General features: G+C 41.1%; 1 protein-coding gene across 1 annotated transcript in view; it reads right to left on the reverse strand.

The window, feature by feature from the left end:
- LOC136388389 (antigen WC1.1-like) overlaps positions 1-10468 on the reverse strand; it is a 31771-nt gene extending 21303 nt beyond the window's left edge. Inside the window, exons 1-3 of the mRNA XM_066360270.1 lie at positions 10369-10468; positions 9014-9334; positions 56-364 (exon numbers count right to left, since the gene is read on the reverse strand). Of these exons, the coding sequence (XP_066216367.1) occupies positions 56-364; positions 9014-9334; positions 10369-10468 (730 nt within the window). The remainder of the gene's footprint in view (positions 1-55; positions 365-9013; positions 9335-10368) is intronic.
- Between the last annotated feature and the right edge of the window lie 12758 nt (positions 10469-23226).

Below are 23226 nucleotides of genomic sequence, written 5' to 3' on the forward strand. Positions count from 1 at the left end.
TTTTCTTACTCCAACAGAGAATGCAGGGAGGTTAAAATCTTGCTCTGCATCTCACCAGAACAGACAATTTGAACAGTTCTACTGGGCTGGCAAGTGCCTCCTGGACAGGACACTCTGGGGCAGACCCTGAGCTCAGGCTCCTTCCCCGCACACCAGAACTCTTCAGCCCAGACCTGTCCATCTGACTCTCTGAAGGGCACGTCTACAAGGACGGACACAGCTTTGCCACACCTCAGCTCTGCACAGATGACTTGGGCACTGGAGAATGTAAAGTTCCCACCAGATACTGAATTCCACTTTCTTCCAGAATGCACTTCTACTTGCCCTGAGCAGGGTCCATCCCCTCGAACCAGACGCACAAATCCTAAGAGAAAACAAACTCAGTGAATGTTTACAATCACATGATGACAATTAGAAGTGACATTTCATAAATAATGGTGTTAAAGGTTTTCTTTTCCAGGGAATAAGAAATAGGAAGAGAATTCAACAGTCAGTGTCAGAATAGGGCCTTCCTGAGTGAGTCTCTGAAGATAAGTAATTTGTATTGGCTGGATATCTGGAATTTGTATTTCAGAGTTGGTTAGAGAAGTGAAGTCCTCATCTATGGGACTTTATAGAGGAGTGAGACCTACACGGTGCAAGGAAACTGCATAGTACATAAGCATTCAAACTTTAGTGAAGAAGTATGAAGAACAGAACCAAACCAGAGGGACAAAAGCTATGAAAGGGTAAAGACCTATCAGTGACAAAAAGTTAGAAAACCATCCTGGGACTTGTGGGGCTCAAAGTCTGATTAGCTTCTTTCTCAGGGGCCAATCCTCAAATGAATGAAGATAGAGAAAATCATAAGGGCTGTATCCATGGATGCATGTCTATGTCAACCTATAGACAGAATGATGGCTCAAGATTAGAAGTATAGGCATTACAACAAATCCACTTTAATGGTTTCACGTTTTGTCTGATAATTTCTATGGCAAAAAAAATTCCAAGAGTATCTTAGGTGATCTAAATGGGAAAAATAAGTCTAGATGTTAAGAAAGCTCAGAGAGTCATAGCAGAGGGAGGGGCTGATCCTAAACATCACTTGAAACATTAAGATTTGTTGATAAGTTTGGATGAGAATGAGTTCTCAGGGCGAATTTATAAGACAGCTAAGTTTGCTGATCACATCCTTTTATAGGTTTTCTTCTGAGATACGTGAGTCTCAGTGAATGCTAAGGGATAATAGTAATTGATTTTTATCTTGTCCTTATGCTAACTCAGTTCCTATGTGACATCAGCAATATGGCAAAATAGAAAATCCTCAACCTTTGTTTTCTGACAGAAACAATAATTTGGCAGCCATCCATACACACAAGTGCCCTTGTGGGAGCTTTGGGATCCAGATGAGAGGTTGCAAAATGCTAGTGGAGCCAAAGACTAAGGAGGGTCCATAAGAGAAGTCATCTCCAAGTCCCAGTGTCAGGCCTTCTGATGTGGTACCAGCTCAGACCTGGAAACAGCTCCATTCCCTTGTAGATTTGGCTCTAGCCTAGCCTGTCCATGGTCCTGTCAATAGTCCCATCCACCAAAGAACCCCTGAGAATACATGTTAATCCAAGCCCCCAGTAACAGGTCTGGCAAATGTAGTCATGACTGTAAACCCAGAAGCAGTTCCATCACCTGGATTCAACCCTGCACCATTGTGGTCCTAGAGGTAGTTCTGTCAGTTCAGGGACCCAAAAGGAGCTATGGCCAAGTAACAGGAAGACCAAATGTGAACCTGACTGTGGATCTGAAACAACCCCATGCCCTGGCTCCAGCCCCTTTCTACCACACTCAGGAGGCAGTCCCGCCCACCCAGGAGCCCAGCAGGAATGACATCTATCCATGCCCCTGCTACCAGAAGCGCTGACCATAGGCCCAACAGCAAAGCTGGCAGCAGCCACATGACCTGACTCCAGCTCTGATAGACCATGATCCTGAAAGCAGTCCTATCAGTCAAGGGATGTAGCAGAAGATCTTTACCTGTTTTAAAAAAATAATAATAAAAACAGTCTATAAAGACTGAAACAGGTGTCTGCTTCTTCAAATGCAGACATCAATGTAAACTTACACAGATCATAAAGAATCTGGCAAAGATGGTATCATTAAGGAAAAACATAAGGCTCAAGTAATGAACCCTAAATAAATGAATATCTATGAACAAATAATTCAAAATAATTGTCTTAATGAATCCTAATAACATATAAGAAAGCACAAATAAACAATTAAACAAAATAAGAAAAAAAATACATGAACAAAATGAAAAGCTTAATAAAGAAATTTCATGTAAATGGTAACCAAAAGAGATCAAAGGTAACTATACTTATATCAGACAAAATAAACTTTAAGTCAAAAACTATCAAAAGAGAAAGTCATGACATGATGATAAAAGAGTCAATTCAACCAGAAGATATAATAATTACAAATATATATGCACCTGACATCAAGGCACCTAAATATAGAAAGCAAACATTGATAGATCTGAAGGGAGAAATAGACAGCAATACTATAATAACAGAAGACTTCAGTACCCCACTCTCTATAATGGATAGATCATTAAGACAGAAGATCAGGAAGGAAACATTAGAACTCAACAACAACAAAATTTTTAGATGAAATGAAACTATCAGACACATATAGAAAATTTACCCAACAGCATGAAAAAAATATGCATTTTTTTCAAGCACACACAAGATAGATAGCATGCTAGGTCACTGTCAGTCAAATAAGTTTATAAATATGATATATACATTTGCTCGCTTATAGTTTGCATTGGGTGTGGGAGATAGGCTGTAAGCTGGCAAAGTCATTATAGCCTAAGGCTTAGTTTTAAGACTAAGCCTTTCCCACCCTGTTAATAATAAGATCTTTTCAAAACTAAGCTTATCCCCTCACCCTGGATGGACTATTGCATGATGTGGGACTATTGCACTTTTATGAGGAATCCCATTTATGCCTCAGATAAGTGACTTTGTATCAGAGACTTCCTTATTTGTATTTTGGCTTAAAGGTTTTAATTTCTACACTATAAAATGGGGCAAACCAGGGGCTCGCTGTCTCTTGGTTCCTGCTGTTGGCACTGCAGAAGAAAGGCAACCAAGATGGTGGAGTGCTGAAGGAGAAGCCAGTTTGTGCAGAGAGAAGGAGATGGGGAACAGAGGTAAATAAGACTAGTGAGGTAGAAACCTTTGATTCTAGGAATGCTCCGATAAGTCAGTGGCTTTAGGAGCCCTGAATGGAACGGGAAGTGTTTTCCCACTGTGTTTATTTCTTGCCTGCCAGGTGCAAGTAGGATTAAAGGTAATGGCCTACCAGCTCATGGCTTCATTGTTTCATTATTGTCTGTCAGAATCAAATGTGAACCTGCATAGGCCAGGCAGCTTTGATGGTGTCTGTGACTATTGGCTTCACAATCATATAAGAAGTCTTAACAGCCCTGGCTGGTTGGCTCAGCGGTAGAGCGTCGGCCTAGCGTGCGGAGGACCCGGGTTCGATTCCCGGCCAGGGCACACAGGAGAAGCGCCCATTTGCTTCTCCACCCCTCCGCCGCTTTCCTCTCTGTCTCTCTCTTCCCCTCCCGCAGCTAAGGCTCCATTGGAGCAAAGATGGCCCGGGCACTGGGGATGGCTCTGTGGCCTCTGCCTCAGGTGCTAGAGTGGCTCTGGTCGCAACATGGCGACGCCCAGGATGGGCAGAGCATCGCCCCCTGGTGGGCAGAGCGTCGCCCCATGGTGGGCGTGCCGGGTGGATCCCGGTGGGGCGCATGCGGGAGTCTGTCTGACTGTCTCTCCCTGTTTCCAGCTTCAGAAAAATGAAAAAAAAAAAAAAAAGAAGTCTTAACAAAGTTAAGAAGATTAAAATCATTTCAGGTATTTTTTTTTTTTGTATTTTTCTGAAGCTGGAAACGGGGAGAGACAGTCAGACAGACTCCCACATGCGCCCGACCGGGATCCACCTGGCACGAAGCTCTGCCCACCAGGGGGCGATGCTCTGCCCCTCCGGGGCGTCGCTCTACCACGACCAGAGCCACTCTAGCGCCTGGGGCAGAGGCCAAGGAGCCATCCCCAGCGCCCGGGCCATCTTTGCTCCAATGGAGCCTTGGCTGCGGGAGGGGAAGAGAGAGACAGAGAGGAAGGAGGGGGGGTGGAGAAGCAAATGAGCGCTTCTCCTATGTGCCCTGGCGGGGAATTGAACCCGGGTCCCCCGCACGCTAGGCCGACGCTCTACCGCTGAGCCAACCGGCCAGGGCCCATTTCAAGTATTTTTTTCTGCCCACAATGAAATGGAACTAGAAATCATAACAGTAAGAAAACAGAAAAATTTATAAGTACTTATAAACTAAACAACTGACACAACATATTTGTATTTTAAGATTATTTTTCTATTTCTATAAATAAAACCATTGGGTTTTTTATAAGAATTGCATCAAATTCATAGATTTAGGGTAGTATAGACGTTTTAACAATATTAATTCTTTCAATCAATGAACCTAAAATGTCTTTCCATTTATCTATATCTTCTTTAATTTTCTTTATTAACATTTTATAAATTAAACATTTTATAATTTAAAAAGAAGTCAGCATGCTGCAAAAAAGAAAAGAATGAAATTCAGGAACCAGAGCAAGCAAACCATAATTTGGAGAATAAAAGAATTGTGAAGTTAAACACAGCAGTAGAGACTATCTAAACTAAAACATAAATATTTTAAAAAGGCAGAAAAATATTCATGGAAATGTGGGATAGTATCAAACCAAATAAAAATATGTATATTTATAAATTCAAAATAAGTGATGAATAGAGAAAATATTTGAAGAAATAATATATGCAATTTTTTTTAACTTAATGAAAACTATAAACACCAATCCCAGAACTAAACTAACCCAAAACAAGATAAAGAAAAATACCTTAGGGCAACTTGATAATTGCTGAAATTCAGTGATTTTTTTTTAAAGCAGCCAGAGAATATTGATTTATTGTATAGAGAGGAACAAAAAAAAGTATTACTTAATTCTCAGTGGAAGAACTGCACACCATATAACATATCATATAATATAGATTACAATATAAAATCATTTTTAAAGTACTGGGTAGGAACTGCCAACCTAAAATTAAGTAACTGGTGAAAATGACTTTTAAAACTGAATGAAAATAAATGATAGATAAAAGATTATAGAATTTGAAAACACCAGATCTGCACTGTACTAAAATCTTACAGACAATTATTACTTAATTAAGCTTAATCTAAAGGAAAGTGATAACAGATAAAAATTTGGATCTACCCAAAGCTATATAAACTGTTGGAAATAAAAAATCTGTGGCAAAAACATATAAAAAACATTTTCTCACTTCTTAAAATAAAAAAATATTTAAAGCAAACAGTAATGTATTATAATATTTATAACATATTTATAAGTAAAATATATGACATCACAGCATGAACATCAAAAGTAATAAAAAGGAAATACACTGTAGTAATGTCTTACATTATATGTAAACTTATATAATATCATTGGAAGGTAAAAAGTGATTAAAAAGTAATAATTTCAACATTATGGTAAGCTCTAAAAAGTCAAATAGCTAATAAATTAATACAATAAAATAGAATACTAAAAATGCTCAATTAAGGATTAATATAGGGAAAAAATAAGACAAATAGCAAGCTAGTAGACTTAAACCAAATTATACAAATAATTACATTAAATTTGAGATGATCAAACTATATGAAAGACACAACCATATGCTGTCTACAAAAACATATATATGTTAAATATAAACACAGAATTAAAATATATATACCTTGCAAACACTAATCCAAGAAAGCTGTAGTATCTAAGTTAATATCAGATAAAGTAATACAAAGAATATATTCAGAGAGAAACAAGAAACATTTTATGATACTAATATCCAAAAGAAATTATGTATCATCAAAGTAATGAGATATAGCTAAAAAATGCTTAAAAGAAAATTGACAGCCCTTCCCTCCCCCCTATTCTATTCAAATAGAAAAAAAAAACTAAATGTACATGATTTAAGATCTATAAAATTAACACCAAATTATTATCAAAAAAGTATGAACACTAAGAACAGAACTCAAAAAAATAGAAAGCAAATACACAATGAAGAGTATCAACAGAGTCAAATGATTATTCTTTTTAAAAGAATAATAAAACTAATATTTCTTTAGCAAAACCAATCAATAAAAAATGAGAGAATATACAAATTAATAATATCAGGAATAAGAAGAAAGATATCATTATAGATCCTACCACTGCAGTGTTGGTGGGACTTCAAATTTGTGCAACCACTATGAAAAACAGTATGGAGATTCCTCAAAACACTAAAAACAAATTTATAATATATAACCCAGAAATTCTACTTCTGGGTATTTATATAAAGAAAAAAAATGATTTAACAAGATATGTAGCCCTCTATGTTCACTGCGATATTTTTCACAATAGCCCAGATTGTGACAGCATGGATAGACCCAGAGGATATTATACTAAGTAAAATAAGTCAAAGAGGAAAACAAATACCATATAGTTTCTTTAATATGTGGAATCTGAAAACAAAATCAAACATAACAAAAACAGACTCAGAAACAGAAATCAAAGGGATGGTTACCAGAGGGGAGAGATGGGAGGATAGATGAAGAAGGTGAAGGGGAGCCTGACCTGTGGTGGCACCGTGGATAAAGTGTTGACCTGAAATGCCTAGGTCACCAGTTCAAAACCCCGGGCTTGCCTGGTCAAGACATATACGACAAGCAACCAATGTACAACTAAAGTGAAGCAACTATGGGTTGATACTTCTCACTCTTGCTCCTTCTCTCTCGCCTCTCTCTGTAAAATCAATAAATAAAATCTTTAAAAAAAGAAGAAGGTAAAGAGGGACAAATATAGTGGTGGAAGATTATTTGACTTTGGGTATGGGGCATACAACACAATCAACAGTTTAAAAAAATGAAGAAGAATATAGTCGATAATGTGATAAGTTTGCATGGAGACAGGTGATTAGTAAAATTAGTAAGGTGATCACATTAAGGTATAAAAATGTGAAATCACTATATTGTCCACCTGGAATTAATAAAATTATATAGGTTTCAGGTATACAATTCTATAATACATCATCTATATACTGTATTATGTGTTCTCTACCGCAAGTCAAGTCTCTCTCCACCATCAGTTATCCCCCTTCACCCTTTCCTACCTCCTCTACCCCCTTCCCTCTGGTAATCACCACACTGTTAGCTGTCCATGAGTTGCTGAGGACTTTTTCGGTGTTTGTTTGTTTGTTTTGCTTAATCCCTTCATCTTTTTTGCCCAGACTCCCAACTTCCTCCTCACTAACAGCTGTCAGTCTGTTCAGTGTGTCTGTGAATCTATTTCTGTTTTGGTTTTTAGTTAATTGTTTTGTTAGATTCCACATGTAAGTAAAATCATATGGTATTTGTTTTTCTCTGACTTATTTCACTTAACATAAGTGAAATGAGGTTTTCTTAAAGCAAAAATTCCTAATTGAAATTAAATGCTCCCTTGAAAATAATTATCTTCAATAACCATAATAATGAAAATGGAACAAAATCTTTGAGTTAATAGACAGGTTTATGGAACAGATTTTGGTAATGGTTTCACTGATAGATACTTATCTCCAAACTCATCAAGTTATATACATTAAATGTGTTTATCTTTTTGTATTCCAATCGTTTCTCAATAAAGTAGCTTTTAAAATGAAAATAATTGTTTTTTAGAGGCCCTATTACTATCATCAATGATCTGCTGAAGGTTAGATTTAAAAAGACTACTTTTCCAGTGATCTTCTCTGTGCATAATACAAAAATGTTGATTGTTTATGAAGTCAGTCTTTTGGCCTGCTAAGGACCTATTGCAAATGTATTTAGGTTTCTACCTGCCCCAACATTCCATCAGATGAGATGGGCCTTTTCTAAGACCCAATCACCTACCTTATGAAACTCACTGTGGTATCTGATGGTATCTTCCTCAAGGAAAGCTGTTTTGGTGGTATTAGTGTCTTGGACATCTTATGAACCATTGTGCTAACAACTGGAAACATCTCTGGCAAATACTAAGACCACCTATTCACACTCTAGTTTCATTGCCGTCTTCCTTGGCTCCATCTTGGCACAGGTCAAATATACTTAGTATTGAACACTTCATATGTGCCACTTCAGGTTTTCTTGACCTCACTGTCTAATACTTTCTTCACTCCAGGTACTGTATTTTAAGTTTTAAAACTTTATATTTTCCTGCTGCCTCAACGTCCCCACAAACAGGCTCTGGGCCCACCTCACCTCAGTGACCAGGTGCACCAATATGACAAGGCTGATCCTTGCCACAAGTCTCTTCTCTCGTTCTCCCATGACTATGACCTAATAACATTCAAGTGCACCAATGAAATCCCCTTACGCATTTCGCTTATGTACTCCACCCAGACCCCCACATAAGTAGGTCTTCACTCTCTCTTTGCTCCCCACATGCTTGGTTGAGCCTGTTTCCTTGGCATTTTCCCCATGTGGCCCCCTTGTGGCAGTAAGTGACTCTGTCTCTCCAGGACTATATATATAAATATAATAAACTTTGTTTTCCTGTACCTCTTCCATGTCCCCTTTTGTGGCTACACCTGGCTGATCATCTCATGAAAGATTACAAACAGCTACCATGATGAAACAAATTCATATAAGTACAACCCAACAGTTGTACCTATAAGAAACTTTTGACCCTACCTCCCTACTTATCATAACATAGCACAGAGACGAAAAGTCCAAGCATCCATAGGTATGGACTTTTTATTGTCCAGGGCTAAACAAGCCCTTATGCTTCCTTGAGTACCTAAAGCTCTCAGAATCACTGTGTAACTGGAATCTTCACCCAAGTATGCTGTAAAAGCTGTGATCCTATCCTCTCAGTTATTCTGAGAATGAGACTGAGGCTAATCCTGCTGGGGATCTCCTACCAGAAAAGACAGGTCTTACCTGAGCAGACTACTCCAACATCCCAGTTATGGGAATAGTCAACGTTATGATAGTTTTGAAACATAGAACGGAGACAGTCATTGACATTCAATTCTGTGCCTTTGCAGGAAAGATATGAAAGCCAAATGGGCCCAATCCCTGATCCAAAATAAGCCCCTCTGGGAGCATCAACACCATCTCCACACTCCAGTTGTCTGCACACGACAGCTGCTTCAGCCAAGTCCCAGTCAGGATCATTCACTGTGCCCCACGTTCCTTGGTAGTTCACTTCCACTCTCCCCTCACAGCGGTGGCCTCCATTCTGTAGCCTCAGGTCTGAAGCTGCAGGAGAGACACAGACACAGAGAACATGACACAGAAGAGATTTTAGGAGACCATACAGTAGTGTGCAGGTAAGTATCAAAGAACTAGGTCTCTGGGAGGGTTCTAGTTCTGAAGACTAGTTGAACAGAAGTCTTATAACAAAAGATATAAAGAAGAAGCACATAGTAACAGGTAGGAGACATGTAATGGGCTAGCCCCACACCCACACATGGTAGTTGAGAATCAGGAGAGAGATCTCAGCTGCAGAGGTTCCCTCTAAAGAGCGAGGGTCCCCAGCAATCCCTCTACTGGGTATATACCCCAAAACCTCAGAAACATTGATACGTGAAGACACATGTAGCCCCATGTTCATTGCAGCACTGTTCACAGTGGCCAAGACATGGAAACAACCAAAAATCCCTTCAATAGAAGACTGGATAAAGAAGATGTGGCACATATACACTATGGAATACTACTCAGCCATAAGAAATGATGACATCAGATCATTTACAGCAAAATGGTGGGATCTTGATAACATTATAAGGAGTGAAATAAGTAAATCAGAAAAAAACAAGAACTACATGATTCCATACATTGGTGGAACATAAAAATGAGACTAAGAGACATGGACAAGAGTGTGGTGGTTACCAGGGGTGGGGGGAGGGAGGACAGGGGGAAAGTTAGGGGGAGGGGCACAGAGAACTAGATAGAGGATGGCGAAGGACAATCTGACTTTGGGCGAGGGGTATGCAACATAATCTAATGACAAAATAACCTAGACATGTTTTCTTTGAATATATGTACCCTGATTTATTAATGTCATCCCATTACCATTAATAAAAATTTATTTAAAAAAAAAAAAAAGAGTGAGGGTCCCAGCCCCACAGAAGGCTTCCCATCCCAGATCACCAGTACCGGAAAGAGAAGCCCCCACCACATCTGGCTGTAAAAAATTAGTGGGGATTCAGTCTATGCAGGCGAGATGGAAGGCTGATGGAAACCCAGGTGTCCTTTTAAAGGGCCCACTCATAGACTTGCTTACAGGTACTTACCTTGGGCTCTGGTAGAGGGATAGCTCAGGGGGCACCAGGGATATACAAGTGAAAATGAGTTGTATGTCTTTGAGATGATGGCTAGAGGGACAGCCACCATTGTCCCTGTGTTGAGTACTTCTCCCACAAAGCCAAAGCTAAATTTGCATTAAACTGCTGGATGCCCCACTTTGACAAATTACTGAGATCCTACCCAACCAACCTGAACACCACCAGAGGCTCTTTTAGTGGCAGGAAGCCAGCCTCAGCCAGGCTGACATCTTTCTTAAAAAGCTCTCAAATGTCTGCAGGACCCAGGCAGGTGGCAACTGCCTTTGGTGTGCCCTGTGCCTTTTTCTGAGTGGTACCTGCCTTAACCTGGTGAACACCACTCACCCCACCCTAGTGACTGAGACCCCACTTCACTCCACCTTTGTTCTACCTGAGACTCTTTCAGGCTGAACCTATGGGCATCCAGCAAGCTGTGGCAGGTCTTGGGGTGCCATTTGCTTTTGCTAGCGACCCTAGGCCCGATACTGGTGGCAGCCAGCCTTGATTCACAGTGTAAACTTTCCCACATGCTTCCAGACCCAGCATAGACAGCTACCAACCACAATCACTTTGTAGCTCTGCCAGGTAGTGCTGAGGAGGTCAAAGGCAGCAGCTGACCTTGGCCTACACCAGAGCCCCTCCCAAGATGCCCCAGAACTAACACACATGATGGCAGTTTTGGACCACAACCAGCACCACCACAAGTGGCATACCCAAAGAGTGGCCTCAGCAGGCACCAAGGGTGAAGCCTTCTCTTAGGTCAATCCCTGCACAGCAATTTATACACTGTGGTCATGGTCAATCCTCACAGCCAGTCAGCCTAAAGGTCAAATCAACCCACTGCACTGACATACCATAAGCAATCAACACTCAACTACAATAAGAAAGCACATACAAACCACATAAGAGACACTCCTGGAGCACTCAGCTCAGGTACACCACTGGACCCCACAGGAAACCTCCTCCATAAGGCCATCTTGCTGAGACTGGGAGACATAGCAACTCTGCCTAATACATAGAAACAAACACAGAGAGGCAGCCAAAATTGGAGACAAAGAAACATATTCCAAATGAAAAAAACAGGAGAAAGCTCTAAGAAAAGACATAAATACAATGGAGGCAATAAGTCTACCAGATACAGAGTTTAAAACAATGGTTAAACCTGACCTGTGGTGGTACAGTGGATAAAGCGTCAACCTGGAATCAGTTGTGGGATTCAGCTGGTTCACACAGGTTCAGCAGAACCAATACCTAATTTTTTGTTGAGTTTGGTGAACTGGTTGTTAAAATGGCACTTGTAAACAATGTTCTCTCTAAGATAGGTACCTGGGCAGCTGCCCAATGTGGAAATCACAAATTTACAGTCCTTACTCTTTTTTAAAATTCATCTGTGCGGTTCCAAGATGGCCACAGAGTAGGCAGATGCTCCAACTCCCACTTCCCAGAACCAAGGTGGATTACAACTTAAATCTGAGAACACTCACCATGAAAGACAAACTTTGGACTAAACTAAGAGCATTCTACAGCCAAGGAACCCACACTGAGACTAATAGGAAAGGCAGAGACGTGGAAAGGGCTGCACCACTCTGGGGAATGAGTGGCAGCCGGGAGGGACTTTTGCAATGGGGAGGGCTGTCCAGCGAGTTGTAGATCCTTATCCCCAAAACTGGAATCCCAGCCTAGAGCCCTGGAACCTGGAAAAGGCTTACAGACTATATTTGGCTGAGAAAAAGCCTAGAAACCATTTGAAAGAAGGAGGCCAGACTCTCAGACCCAGGCTCCGTATTAAAGGAACTGCACTGAGAGCCTCACTCACAGCCACTTTCCTGGAGCTCCAGGAGGACACCCTAACCCCCAGGCTGAGTCACTTCCTAAATTTAAAGTGAACATTTTTCCTGGGAACAGCATCACCAGCAAAAGAAAGAAAGTGCCCCATCCACCGGAGGCTCACCTACCCTAGCTAGAACAAAGGCGCTTAGAGCCAGGTACCATGATAGGGACACAAATAGGGAGGTGCAGAGGTCTAAGCTACACCACCCCCCTGCACTGCTGAGTGCTCACCAGGCCGGAGGCAGCAGGGCATGGCTGCAGAAGTTTGAGCGAGCACACGCAAGCCGGCAATGGAGCCAGGAACCACTGCTGCTGCTGCTGCGGAGGTCCTGGCTCACACACAGTCTTGCTCGCTGGGTGGGCCTGCCCTTGGCAGGGGCGGAGGCCCAAGCAACAGCGGAGGGGGTACACATGGGCACATGCGAACCCGCCAGCTGCTGCAGGGATCCGGGTCCACGTGCAAACCTGCTCAGGGTGTAGGCACGCCCTCAGCAGCAGCGAAAGCAGGGGCGACCTCAGTGGTAATCCAAGCGGGCGTGCATGCCACCCAACCCCCCAAGGCAGCTACTGAGGTCTGAGATGACAGAGGCAGCTCCAGAAGTGGTCCGAGCGGATGTGCATGGCCCCACCTGCAAGGGTGAAAGCCAGCGCAGACAGCCAAGCCTGTGAGCAAAAGTGCTCACAGCACAGACCAGCCCTCAGAGGCAGCAGAGGCTGGGGAAGCCACAGAAACAGTCCAAATGGGCACGCAGGCACGTGCTAACCCAACCAGAGCAGCAGTGGCTGCAGAGGCAGGCTGGCACCAACAGCACTTGAGCCCCAAAGTCCTGGCAGCAACAGCAGGCCCAGTAGACAGACAACACAATGGAAGCACAGGAACCACAGTCACTGGACCCCTGTGACTAAACCCTACTGAGTGCTGAAAAAGAACAAAAAAAAATAAAAGAAAAGAAGTAAATAAAATGTCTGGATAGAATGACACCCGAGGCTAAGGAGTAGGCCACATCTAATACAGTACCTAATAACTGAATTACAGTGCTGAGCCCAACAAGTAGCCAGCAATAAGAGACAACAGAAAGCGAATTTTAGGGGAACTTGAACTTTTAAAGGAACTTCTCCCAGGCCAAGAGTAGATAAAAGCAAGCCTAAGAGTGCAGCTGAAATTTACAATGGCATCTGGACCCAGCAGAGACAGCCACAAGATCTGGATAACCTGTAGTTCCCAAAAGGTGGATAAGAACCAGTCATAGGCAGTAACCGCCACTGATCTGTGACAGGCCCCGGCCAAGGAGGTCCAGGGCAACCCAGACAAAATGGGAAGGCAGAGAAGTGCAATCCAAATGAATCAACAAGAGAAACCCCCAGTAAATGAACTGAGTGAGATGAAAATAAACAAACTACCAAATGCAGAGTTTAAAATAATGATTATTAGAATGCTGAAAGATCTTAGAACAACAATGGATGAACACAATGAGCACATAAATAAAGAGATAACAAGCATCAAAAATGACATTGAAATAATAAAAAAGAATCAGTCAGAAATGACAAATACAATATCAGAAATGAAGACCACAATGGAAGAAATTAAAAGCAGGATGGATGCCCTGGCTGGTTGGCTCAGTGGTAGAGTGTTGGCCTGGCGTGCAGGAGTCCCGGGTTCGATTCCCGGCCAGGGAACTCAGGAGAAGTGCCCATCTGCTTCTCCACCTCTCCCCCTCTCTTCCCTCTCTGTCTCCTCTTCCCCTCCCGCAGCCAAGCCTCCATTGGAGCAAAGTTTGGCCCGGGCGCTGAGGATGGCTGTATGGCCTCCGCCTCAGGTGCTAGATGGCTCTGGTTGCAGCAGAGCAATGCCCAAGATGGGCAGAGCATCACCCCCTGGTGGGCCTGTCGGGTGGATCCCAGTCGGGTGCATCTGGGAGTCTGTCTGACTGCCTCCCCATTTCCAACTTTATAAAAATGTAAAAAAAAAGAAAAGCAGGATGGATGAAGCTGAGGGTCGAATCAGTGAGTTAGAGGACAGGATACATGAAGGCATGGAAGCAGAGCAGCAAAAAGAAAAGAGACTCAGCCCTGGCCGGTTGGCTCAGTGGTAGAGCGTCGGCCTGGCATGTGGAAGTCCTGGGTTTGATTCCTGGCCAGGGCACACAGGAGAGGCACCCATCTGCTTCTCCACCCCTCCCCTTCTCCTTCCTCTCTGTCTCTCTCTTCCCCTCCCACAGCCGAGGCTACATTGCAGCAAAAGATGGCCCAGGCGCTGGGGATGGCTCCTTGGCCTCTGCCCCAGGTGCTAGAGTGGCTCTGGTCGCAACAGAGCAACAGAGCAATGCCCCGGATGGGCAGAGCATCGCCCCCTGGTGGGCATGCCAGGTGGATTCTGGTCGGGCACATGCGGGAGTCTGTCTGACTGCCTCCCCATTTCCAGTTTCAGAAAAATACTAAATAAATAAATAAATAAGAGACTCAAAAAGTCTGAGGAAACTCTAAGAGAGCTCTGTGACAACATGAAGAGAAATAAAATCTGCCTTATACAGGTTCCTGAAGAAGAAGAGAAAGAACAAGGGATAGAAACTTTGTTCAATCAAATCATAGCTGAAAACTTCCCTAAATTGATACAGGAAAAAGTCACACAAGTTCAAGAAGCACAGAGAATTCCATTAAAGAAGAACCTAAAGAAAGCCACACCAAGACACATCATGATTAAAATACCAAAGCTAAGAGATAAAGAAAAAATATTAAAAGCTGCTAGAGAAAAAAAACTATCACCTACAAAGGAGCCCCCATAAGGATAACATCCGACTTTTCAACAGAAACACTTGAGGCCAGAAGGAATGGCAAGAAATATTCAAAGTAATGCAGAAGATGAGCCTACAACCAAGACTACTTTATCCAACAAGGCTATCGTTTAAAATTGAAGGAGAAATTAAAAGCTTCCTAGACAAAAAAAAAAAACTCAAGGAATTCATTACAACAAAATCAATGCTGGAAGAAATGTTAAAGGGCCTGTTGTAAACAGAACAAAGGGAGGAAAAGAATATAGTAAAAGAGGAAGATAGCTTTAAAGAATAAAGTGGCAATAAACAACTACATATTGATAATAATCTTAAATGTAAATTCATTAAATGATCTAATCAAAAGACATAGGGTAGCTGCATGGATAAGAAAATAGAACCCATACATATGCTCTCTACAAGAGACACATCAGAAAAACAAAAGATATACATAGGCTAAAGGTAAAAAGGATGGAAAAAAATATTTCATGCAAATGGAAATGAAAAAAAAAGCTGGGGTAGCAATATTTATATCAGACAAACTGGACTTTAAAACAAAGGCTATAGTAAGAGATAAAGAAGGTCACTACATAATGACAAAGGGAGCAATCCAACAGGAAGATATAACCATTATAAATATCTATGCACCTAATATAAGAGCACCTAAATATATAAAGCAGATGTTGATGGAAATAAAGGGCAAGATCAACAGCAATACTATAATAGTAGGGAATTTCAATACCCCACTAACATCACTAGATAGATACTCAAGAAAGAAAATTCACAAAGAAACAGCAGGCTTAAAAGGCATACTAGATCAACTGGATTTAATAGATATCTTCAAAAACTTTCACCCTAAAGCAGCAGAATATGCATTATTTTCAAGTGCTAATGGCACATTCTCTAGAATAGACCACATGTTAGGGCACAAAAGCAGTCTTAACAAATTTAAGAAGATGGCATGAAACTAGAAATCAACTACAACAGAAAAACTGAAAAATACTCAAACACATGGAAACTAAATAACATGATATTAAATAACAAATGGGTTAACAATGAGATCAAAGAAAAAATTAAAAATTCCTAGAAACAAATGATAACAAGCATACAAAAACTCAAAATTTATGGGACCTAGCAAAAGCAGTACTGAGAGGGAAGTTCATAGCACTACAGGCATACCTTTAAAAGCTAGAAAAAGCTCAAATAAACAACCTAACCCTGCATCTAAAAGAACTAGAAAAAGAACAGCAAATAAAGCCAAGAGGTAGTAGAAGAAAGGAAATAAAAAAGATTAGAGTGAAAATAATGACATTGAGGCTAAAGAAACAATACAGAAGATAAGTGAAACCAAGAGCTGGTTCTTTGAAAGGGTAAACAAGATCGATGAACCTTTAACCAGACTCACCAAGAAAAAAAGAGACAGGACTCAAATAAATAAAATTAGAAATGAGAGTGGTGAAATAACAACTGACACAACAGAAATATAAAATATTTTAAGAAAATACTATGAAGAACTGTATGCCAAAAAATTAAACGTAGGTGAAATGGACAAATTTCTTGAAATATATAATCTTTCAAAAATCAATCTGGAAGAATCAGAAAACCTAAACAGACTGATTACAACAAATGAGATCGAAACAGTTATCAAAAAACTTTCAACAAGCAAAAGCCCTAGGCCAGATGGCTTCACTGGTGAATTCTACCAAATATTCAAAGAATTAACTCCTATCCTTCTCAAGCTATTTCAAAAAATTCAAGAGGAAAGAAGACTTTCAAGCTCTTTTATGAGGTGAACATAATTCTGATTTCAAAACCAGGCAAAGACAACACAAAGAAAGAAAATTATAGGCCAATATCCCTGATGAGTTTAGATGCTAAAATCCTCAACAAAATGTTAGCAAACAGGATCCAGCAATACATTTTAAAAATCATACATTACGATCAAGTGGGATTTATTCTGGGGAGGCAAGGATGGTACAATATTCGTAAATCAATCAATGTGATTCATCACATAAACAAAAGGAAGGAGACAAACCACACGATAATTTCAATAGAAGCAGAAAAAGCATTACATAAAATCCAGCACCCTTTATGATCAAAACTCTTAGCAAAGTGGGAATACAGGGAACATACCTCAACATGATAAAGGCTATCTATGACAAACCCACAGCCAACATCATAATTAATGGGCAAAAATTAAAAGCAATCCCCTTAAGATCAGGATCAAGACAGGAGTGCCCCCTTTCACCACTCTTATTCAACATAGTACTGTAAGTCCTAGCTACAGCAATCAGACAAGAAAAAGAAACAAAAGGCATCCAAATTGGAAAAGAAGAAGTAAAACTATCATTATTTGCAGATGATATGATACTCTATATAGAAAACCCTAAAGTCTCAGTCAAAAAACTACTGGACCTGATAAATAAATTCAGCAAGGTGGCAGGATATAAAATTAATACACAGAAATCAGAGGCATTTTTATACACCAACAATGAACTATCAGAAAGAGAAATGAAGGAAACAATCCCCTTCACTATTGCAACAAAAAAATAAAGTACCTAGGAGTAAATTTAACCAAGGAGGTTAAAGACTTGTACTTGGAAAATTACAAAACATTGATAAAAGAAATCAAGGAAGATACAAACAAGTGGAAGCATATACCGTGCTCATGGTTAGGAAGAATAAACATCATCAAAATGCCTATACTACCCAAAGCAATTTATAAATTTAATGCAATACCAATTAAAATACCAATGACATACTTCAAAGATATAGAACACATATTCCAAAAATTTATATGGAACAAAAAAAGAACACGAATAGCCTCAGCAATCTTAAAAAAAGAAGAATAAAGTGGAAGGTATCACATTTCCTCATATCAAGTTAACCTACAAGGCCATTGTACTCAAAACAGGTTGGTAGTGGCATAAGAACAGGCATATAGATCAATGAAACAGAACAGAGAACCCAGAAATAAACCCACACCTTTATGGACAATTGATATTTGACAAAGGAGGTAAGAGCATACAATGGAGTAAAGACAGTCTCTTTAACAAATGGTGTTAGAAAAATTGGACAGCTACCTGCAAAAAAATGAAACTAGACCACCAACTTACACCATTCACAAAAATAAACTCAAAATGGATAAAAGACTTAAATGTAAGTCGTGAATCCATAAGCATATTAGAAGAAAACATAGGCAGTAAGCTTTCCGACATCTCTCGCAGCAATATATTTGCTGATTTATCTCCACGGGCAAGTCAAATAAAAGACAGGATAAACAAATGGGACTATATAAAAATAAAAAGCTTTTGTACAGCTAAAGACAACATGAACAGAATAAAAGGACAAACCACACAATGGGAGAACATATTCAACAATATGTCTGATAAGAGGTTAATAACCAAAATTTATAAAGAACTTCTAAAACTCAACACCAGGAAGACAAACAATCCAATCAAAAAATGGGCTAAAGAAAAAAAAAATCGGCTAAAGAAATGAATAGACACTTCTCCAAAGAGGACATACAGATGGCCAATAGACAGATGAAAAAATGTTCAACATCACTAATCATTAGAGAAATGCAAATTAAAACCACAATAAGATACCACCTCACACCAGTCAGAATGGCGCTCATTAACAAAACAACACATGATAGGTGCTGGCAAGGATGTGGAGAAAGGGGGACCCTCCTGCACTGCTGGTGGGAATGTAGACTGGTGCAGCCATTGTGGAAAACAGTATTGAAATTCCTCAAAAAATTAAAAATGGAACTCCCTTCTGACCCAGCCCTCCCATTTTTAGGAAAATATCCCAAGAACACTATATCACTGATTCAAAAAAAAATGCACCCCCATATTTATGGCAGCATTGTTCACAATAGCAAAGATCTGGAAACAGCCCAAGTGTCTGTTGGTGGACGAGTAGATTAAAAAGCTTTGGTACATATATACAATGAAATACTATGGGGCCATGAAAAAGAAGGAAATATTACCTTTTGCAACAACATGGATGGACCTGGAAACTATTATGTTAAGTGAAATAAGCCAGGCAGAGAAAGAAAAATGATCTTTCTCATTTGAGGAACGCAAGAAACAATGTGACCTGAGTCGTAGAATTAAACTTGAAGAGAAGGGGGAGGGAGCTGTTGGGGGGGTAAGGGAGATGTTGAAGGGAATACAGTGGAGGGGGGATGCATTCAGGGCAACACTAGAATCTATGTAAACGCAGTAAATTAAATCAAAAATAAATAAAATTCATCTGTTCAATACTGTATTTTAAGCACCCATAGTAATGTTCATTCCATCCATAGGTGAAGAAAATAGCAAGTGGGGATACCAGTCAAGAAGCAATATGGAGGCCCTGGCTGGTTGGCTCAGCGGTAGAGCATCGGCCTGGCGTGCAGGGGACCCAGGTTCAATTCCCGGCCAGGGCACATAGGAGAAGTGCCCATTTGCTTCTCCACCCCCCCTCCTTCCTCTCTGTCTCTCTCTTCCCCTCCTGCAGCCAAGGCTCCATTGGAGCAAAGATGGCCCGGGCGCTGGGGATGGCTCCTTGGCCTCTGCCCCAGGTGCTAGAGTGGCTCTGGTCGCAGCAGAATGCCCCGGAGGGGCAGAGCATCACCCTCTGGTGGGCAGAGCATCACCCCTGGTGGGCGTGCCGGGTGGATCCCAGTCGGGCGCATGCGGGAGTCTGTCTGACTGTCTCTCCCCGTTTCCAGCTTCAGAAAAATACAAAAAAAAAAAAAAAAAGAGTAAAGAAGCAATATGGAAATACCTTAAATAACAGTTTTGTTTTGTTTTTTTGTCAGTTTTTCTTTTATTAAGTGAGAGGTGGGGAGGCAGAGACATGTGCCCTGATTAGGATCCACCTGGCAAGCCCCCTACTGAGTGATGCTCTGCCCATCTGGGGCCACTACTCCATTGCTCAGCATGGGAGCTATTTTAGTACCTGAGGCAAGGCCATGGAGCTATTCTCAGCACCTGGGGCCAACTTACTCAATCCATTTGAGCCATGGCTACAGGAGGAAAAGAAAAAGAGAGAGAAGGAGAGGTAGAGAAGCAGATGGTCACTTGCCTTGACTGAGAATAGAACTTGGGACTTCCACACACCAGGCTGATGCTCTACTGCTGAGCCAACTGGCCGGGGCCTGTCAGGTATTATTTAATATTTTTTATTAATATTTTTAAACTTTTTCTTGTAACATAATCTAGTTTTGTGTACCTCTTTTATTGTTCTTAAGTATTAAATGCAAGAAATAATAAACTACCTTTTGTTATATAATTTTTTTATACTTAAAATGGCCATTAGGGCAGAGAACCAGTTGTTAAATTATTTGAATCCCACCACTGCCTGGAATGCTTAGGTCACAGTTCAAAACCCTTGGCTTGCCCTAGCAAGGCACATATGGAAAGCAACTGCAACAAGTTGATGCTTTCCACTTCTCCCCAAATTCTCTCTCTCTCAAAATCAAATTTAAAAAAACAATGGTTAAAAGGGTGCTCAAAGAACATAGTGAGAACCTCAACACAGAGATAGTAAGCATAAAAAAGGACATGGAAATCATAAAAAAAGAACAGTCAGAAATGAATAACACAATAACTAAAATGAAGAATACACTAAAGGAAATCAACAGCAGATTAGATGAGGCAGAGGATCCAATCAGCAATATGAAAGACAAGGTAGTAGAAAACACCCATTCAAAAAATAAAAAAGAATTTTAAAAAATGAGGAAAGTTTAAGGGAACTTAGGGACAACATCATATGTAACAGCATTTGCATCATAGGGGTAACAGAAAAAGGAAGAGAGCAATAAATTGAAAACCTATTTGGGCCCTGGCTGGTTTGCTCAGTGGATAGAGCATCAGCCTGGCATGTGGACATCCCAGGTTTGATCCCTGGTCAGGATACACATGAGAAGCAACCATCTGATTCTCTTCTCCTTCCTCTCCTCTTTCTTTCTTCCCCTCTTGCAGCCAGTGACTCAATTGGTTCTAATATCAGCCCTGGGACCTGAGGATAGTTCCGTTGGTCTGAGTGTTGGCCTCAGGCACTGAGAGTAGCTTCGTTGATTCAAGCATCAGCCCCAGACAGGGGTTGCTGGGTGGATCTCGGTCAGGGTACATGTGCGAGTCTTTCTCTCTATCTCCCATCTTCTCATGAAGAAGAAGAAGGAGGAGGAGGAGGAAGAGGAGAAGGAGGAGGAGGAGGAGGAGGAGGAGGAGGAGGAGGAGGAGGAGGAGGAGAAGGAGAAGGAGAAGGAGAAGGAGAAGGAGAAGAAGAAGAAAGAAAACCTATTTGAAGAAATAATGACAGAAAATTTACCTAACCTAACAAGTCCAGAAAGTACAATGTTTTAACCAAGATGAACCCAGAGAGACCCACACTGAGATGCATAATTAAATGTCAAATATTAAAGACAAAGAGAAAATCTTAAAAGCATTAAGAGAAATACATTTGATTATTTACAAAAGGTTCCCATAAGACTGTCAGCTGATTTCTCAACAGAAACATTCCAGGCCAGAAAAAAATGACACAAAATATTCAGCGATGAAAAGCAAGGACTATTCCGAGATGGCTGCAGAGCAGGCACTCACTTGCTCCCAGCCCCAAACTGAATTTACAACTACATTATAGAGAAATCAACCTGAATAGCTAACTGAAGGCTAGCTAAACTATCATATACTGCACTGCTCACAAAAATTAGTGGATCAGGGAACATGCAGATATTCCAGTACTTTCAGCCTTTTGTATAGTGTATTTTCACCAATGAAATAAAAGTTGGTTTTGTATTTTATTTGCATAATCAAACAACTTTCTTTGGCTGTCATTTGCTTTTTTCATGTTCGTGTTTAATAAAATAAAATCAAATGCTTCTTTTTTTTATTGCTTCATATTCATTTTGAAATATCTTTTAATTTTTGTGAGCAGTATAGCTAAGAATTTACAAAAGAAGTCACATAGGTACTAGTAATAAAAGTGGAGACACAAAGAGGGTTGACCCGCACACCTAGGTGCAGCAGCTGAGAAGTCACAGGGACATCATGGCAGCATAACTCCCTCTCTCCAGAGGCATGGGGCCTCAACCCCATACAAGGATCCCCAACCCACAGCTAGAGAGACAAGAAGAGGAGCCCACATAGCATCTGGAGGTGAAAATCAGTGGAAATTCAGTCTGCCTGGGAGACCCAGATGTGTCACCTCCCCAGAGACAAGCAATTCAATAGTTATAGCACCAGCTTGAAGAGTGCACTGCTGGTCCCCAACTGCTTGTGGGACCATTCTGCCATGCTCGTGCTCACTCCTGCATGGGGGTCTTCTGGCTGCAGCCAGCAGTGTCTCTTGGGGTACCCTTTTTCTGGGGAGGCTTTTGACAGAGACTCAGTGTCAGGCACATGAGTTGTAAAATCTCTATTTTCTGGTTTTGTCACTTTTTGTTAAAGATGGTGCTGCCTGTCACCCAGGTGATAGTATTAGTGCCCTTCTTGCTTGGGAGGGGCTTGGTTATACTAATGTGTGTTGGGGGAGGGTTTTTGCACCAAAAGGTTTTTAAAAGGAGGAGCTAGGAGGCCATTTTAGGAAGAGTGGCCCTGTTCTTATAGAGAGGAGGAGGCCGTGCAGTAGCAGGAGAGAGAGAGAGGCCACGTGGAGGGGAGGAGGCAGCCAAAATGGTGGAATGGGGGAAGGAGAAGCCAGTTCGTGGAAGAGATGGGGAACAGAAGTGAATAAGACTGGTGAGGTGGAAGCCTTTGATTCTAGAAAAACTCAGATGAGTCAGTGGTTTTGGGAGCCCTGAATAGAAAGGGAAGTGTTTCCCACTGTGTGTATTTAGTCCCTTGCCAGGTGTGAGCTAGGATTAAAGGAAAATGGACCACCAGCTTTTGGCTCAATTGTTTCTTTACAATCAATCCGAATCAAACTTGTACCTGTGTTGGCCAGGCGGCTTTGATGGTGGCCGTGAATACTGGCCATACACTCAGACAGTAACTAAACTGTGTGGCTTTGGAAAGAGAGACAGCCTCCCCCACCTCAAGCACACAGTTGGCACCCCTCCTCCACTTGTTGAAAGCCCTCTCCCAACAACAGTCAGCCAGTTCTGCTGAGGTCAGCTGTGCAAGGAGATTGAGTGTCACCGTGCAATGCCAGGGCTCTTGCAGTGTGTCTCCAGGGAAATTCTAGTCCAGGAATGAGATGAGCAGAAGTAGGGGTATGTGGTTACATTATGGAGGGT

This window comes from Saccopteryx leptura, chromosome 1 (genome assembly GCF_036850995.1).
Source record: "Saccopteryx leptura isolate mSacLep1 chromosome 1, mSacLep1_pri_phased_curated, whole genome shotgun sequence".
Taxonomy (NCBI): Eukaryota; Metazoa; Chordata; class Mammalia; order Chiroptera; family Emballonuridae; genus Saccopteryx; species Saccopteryx leptura.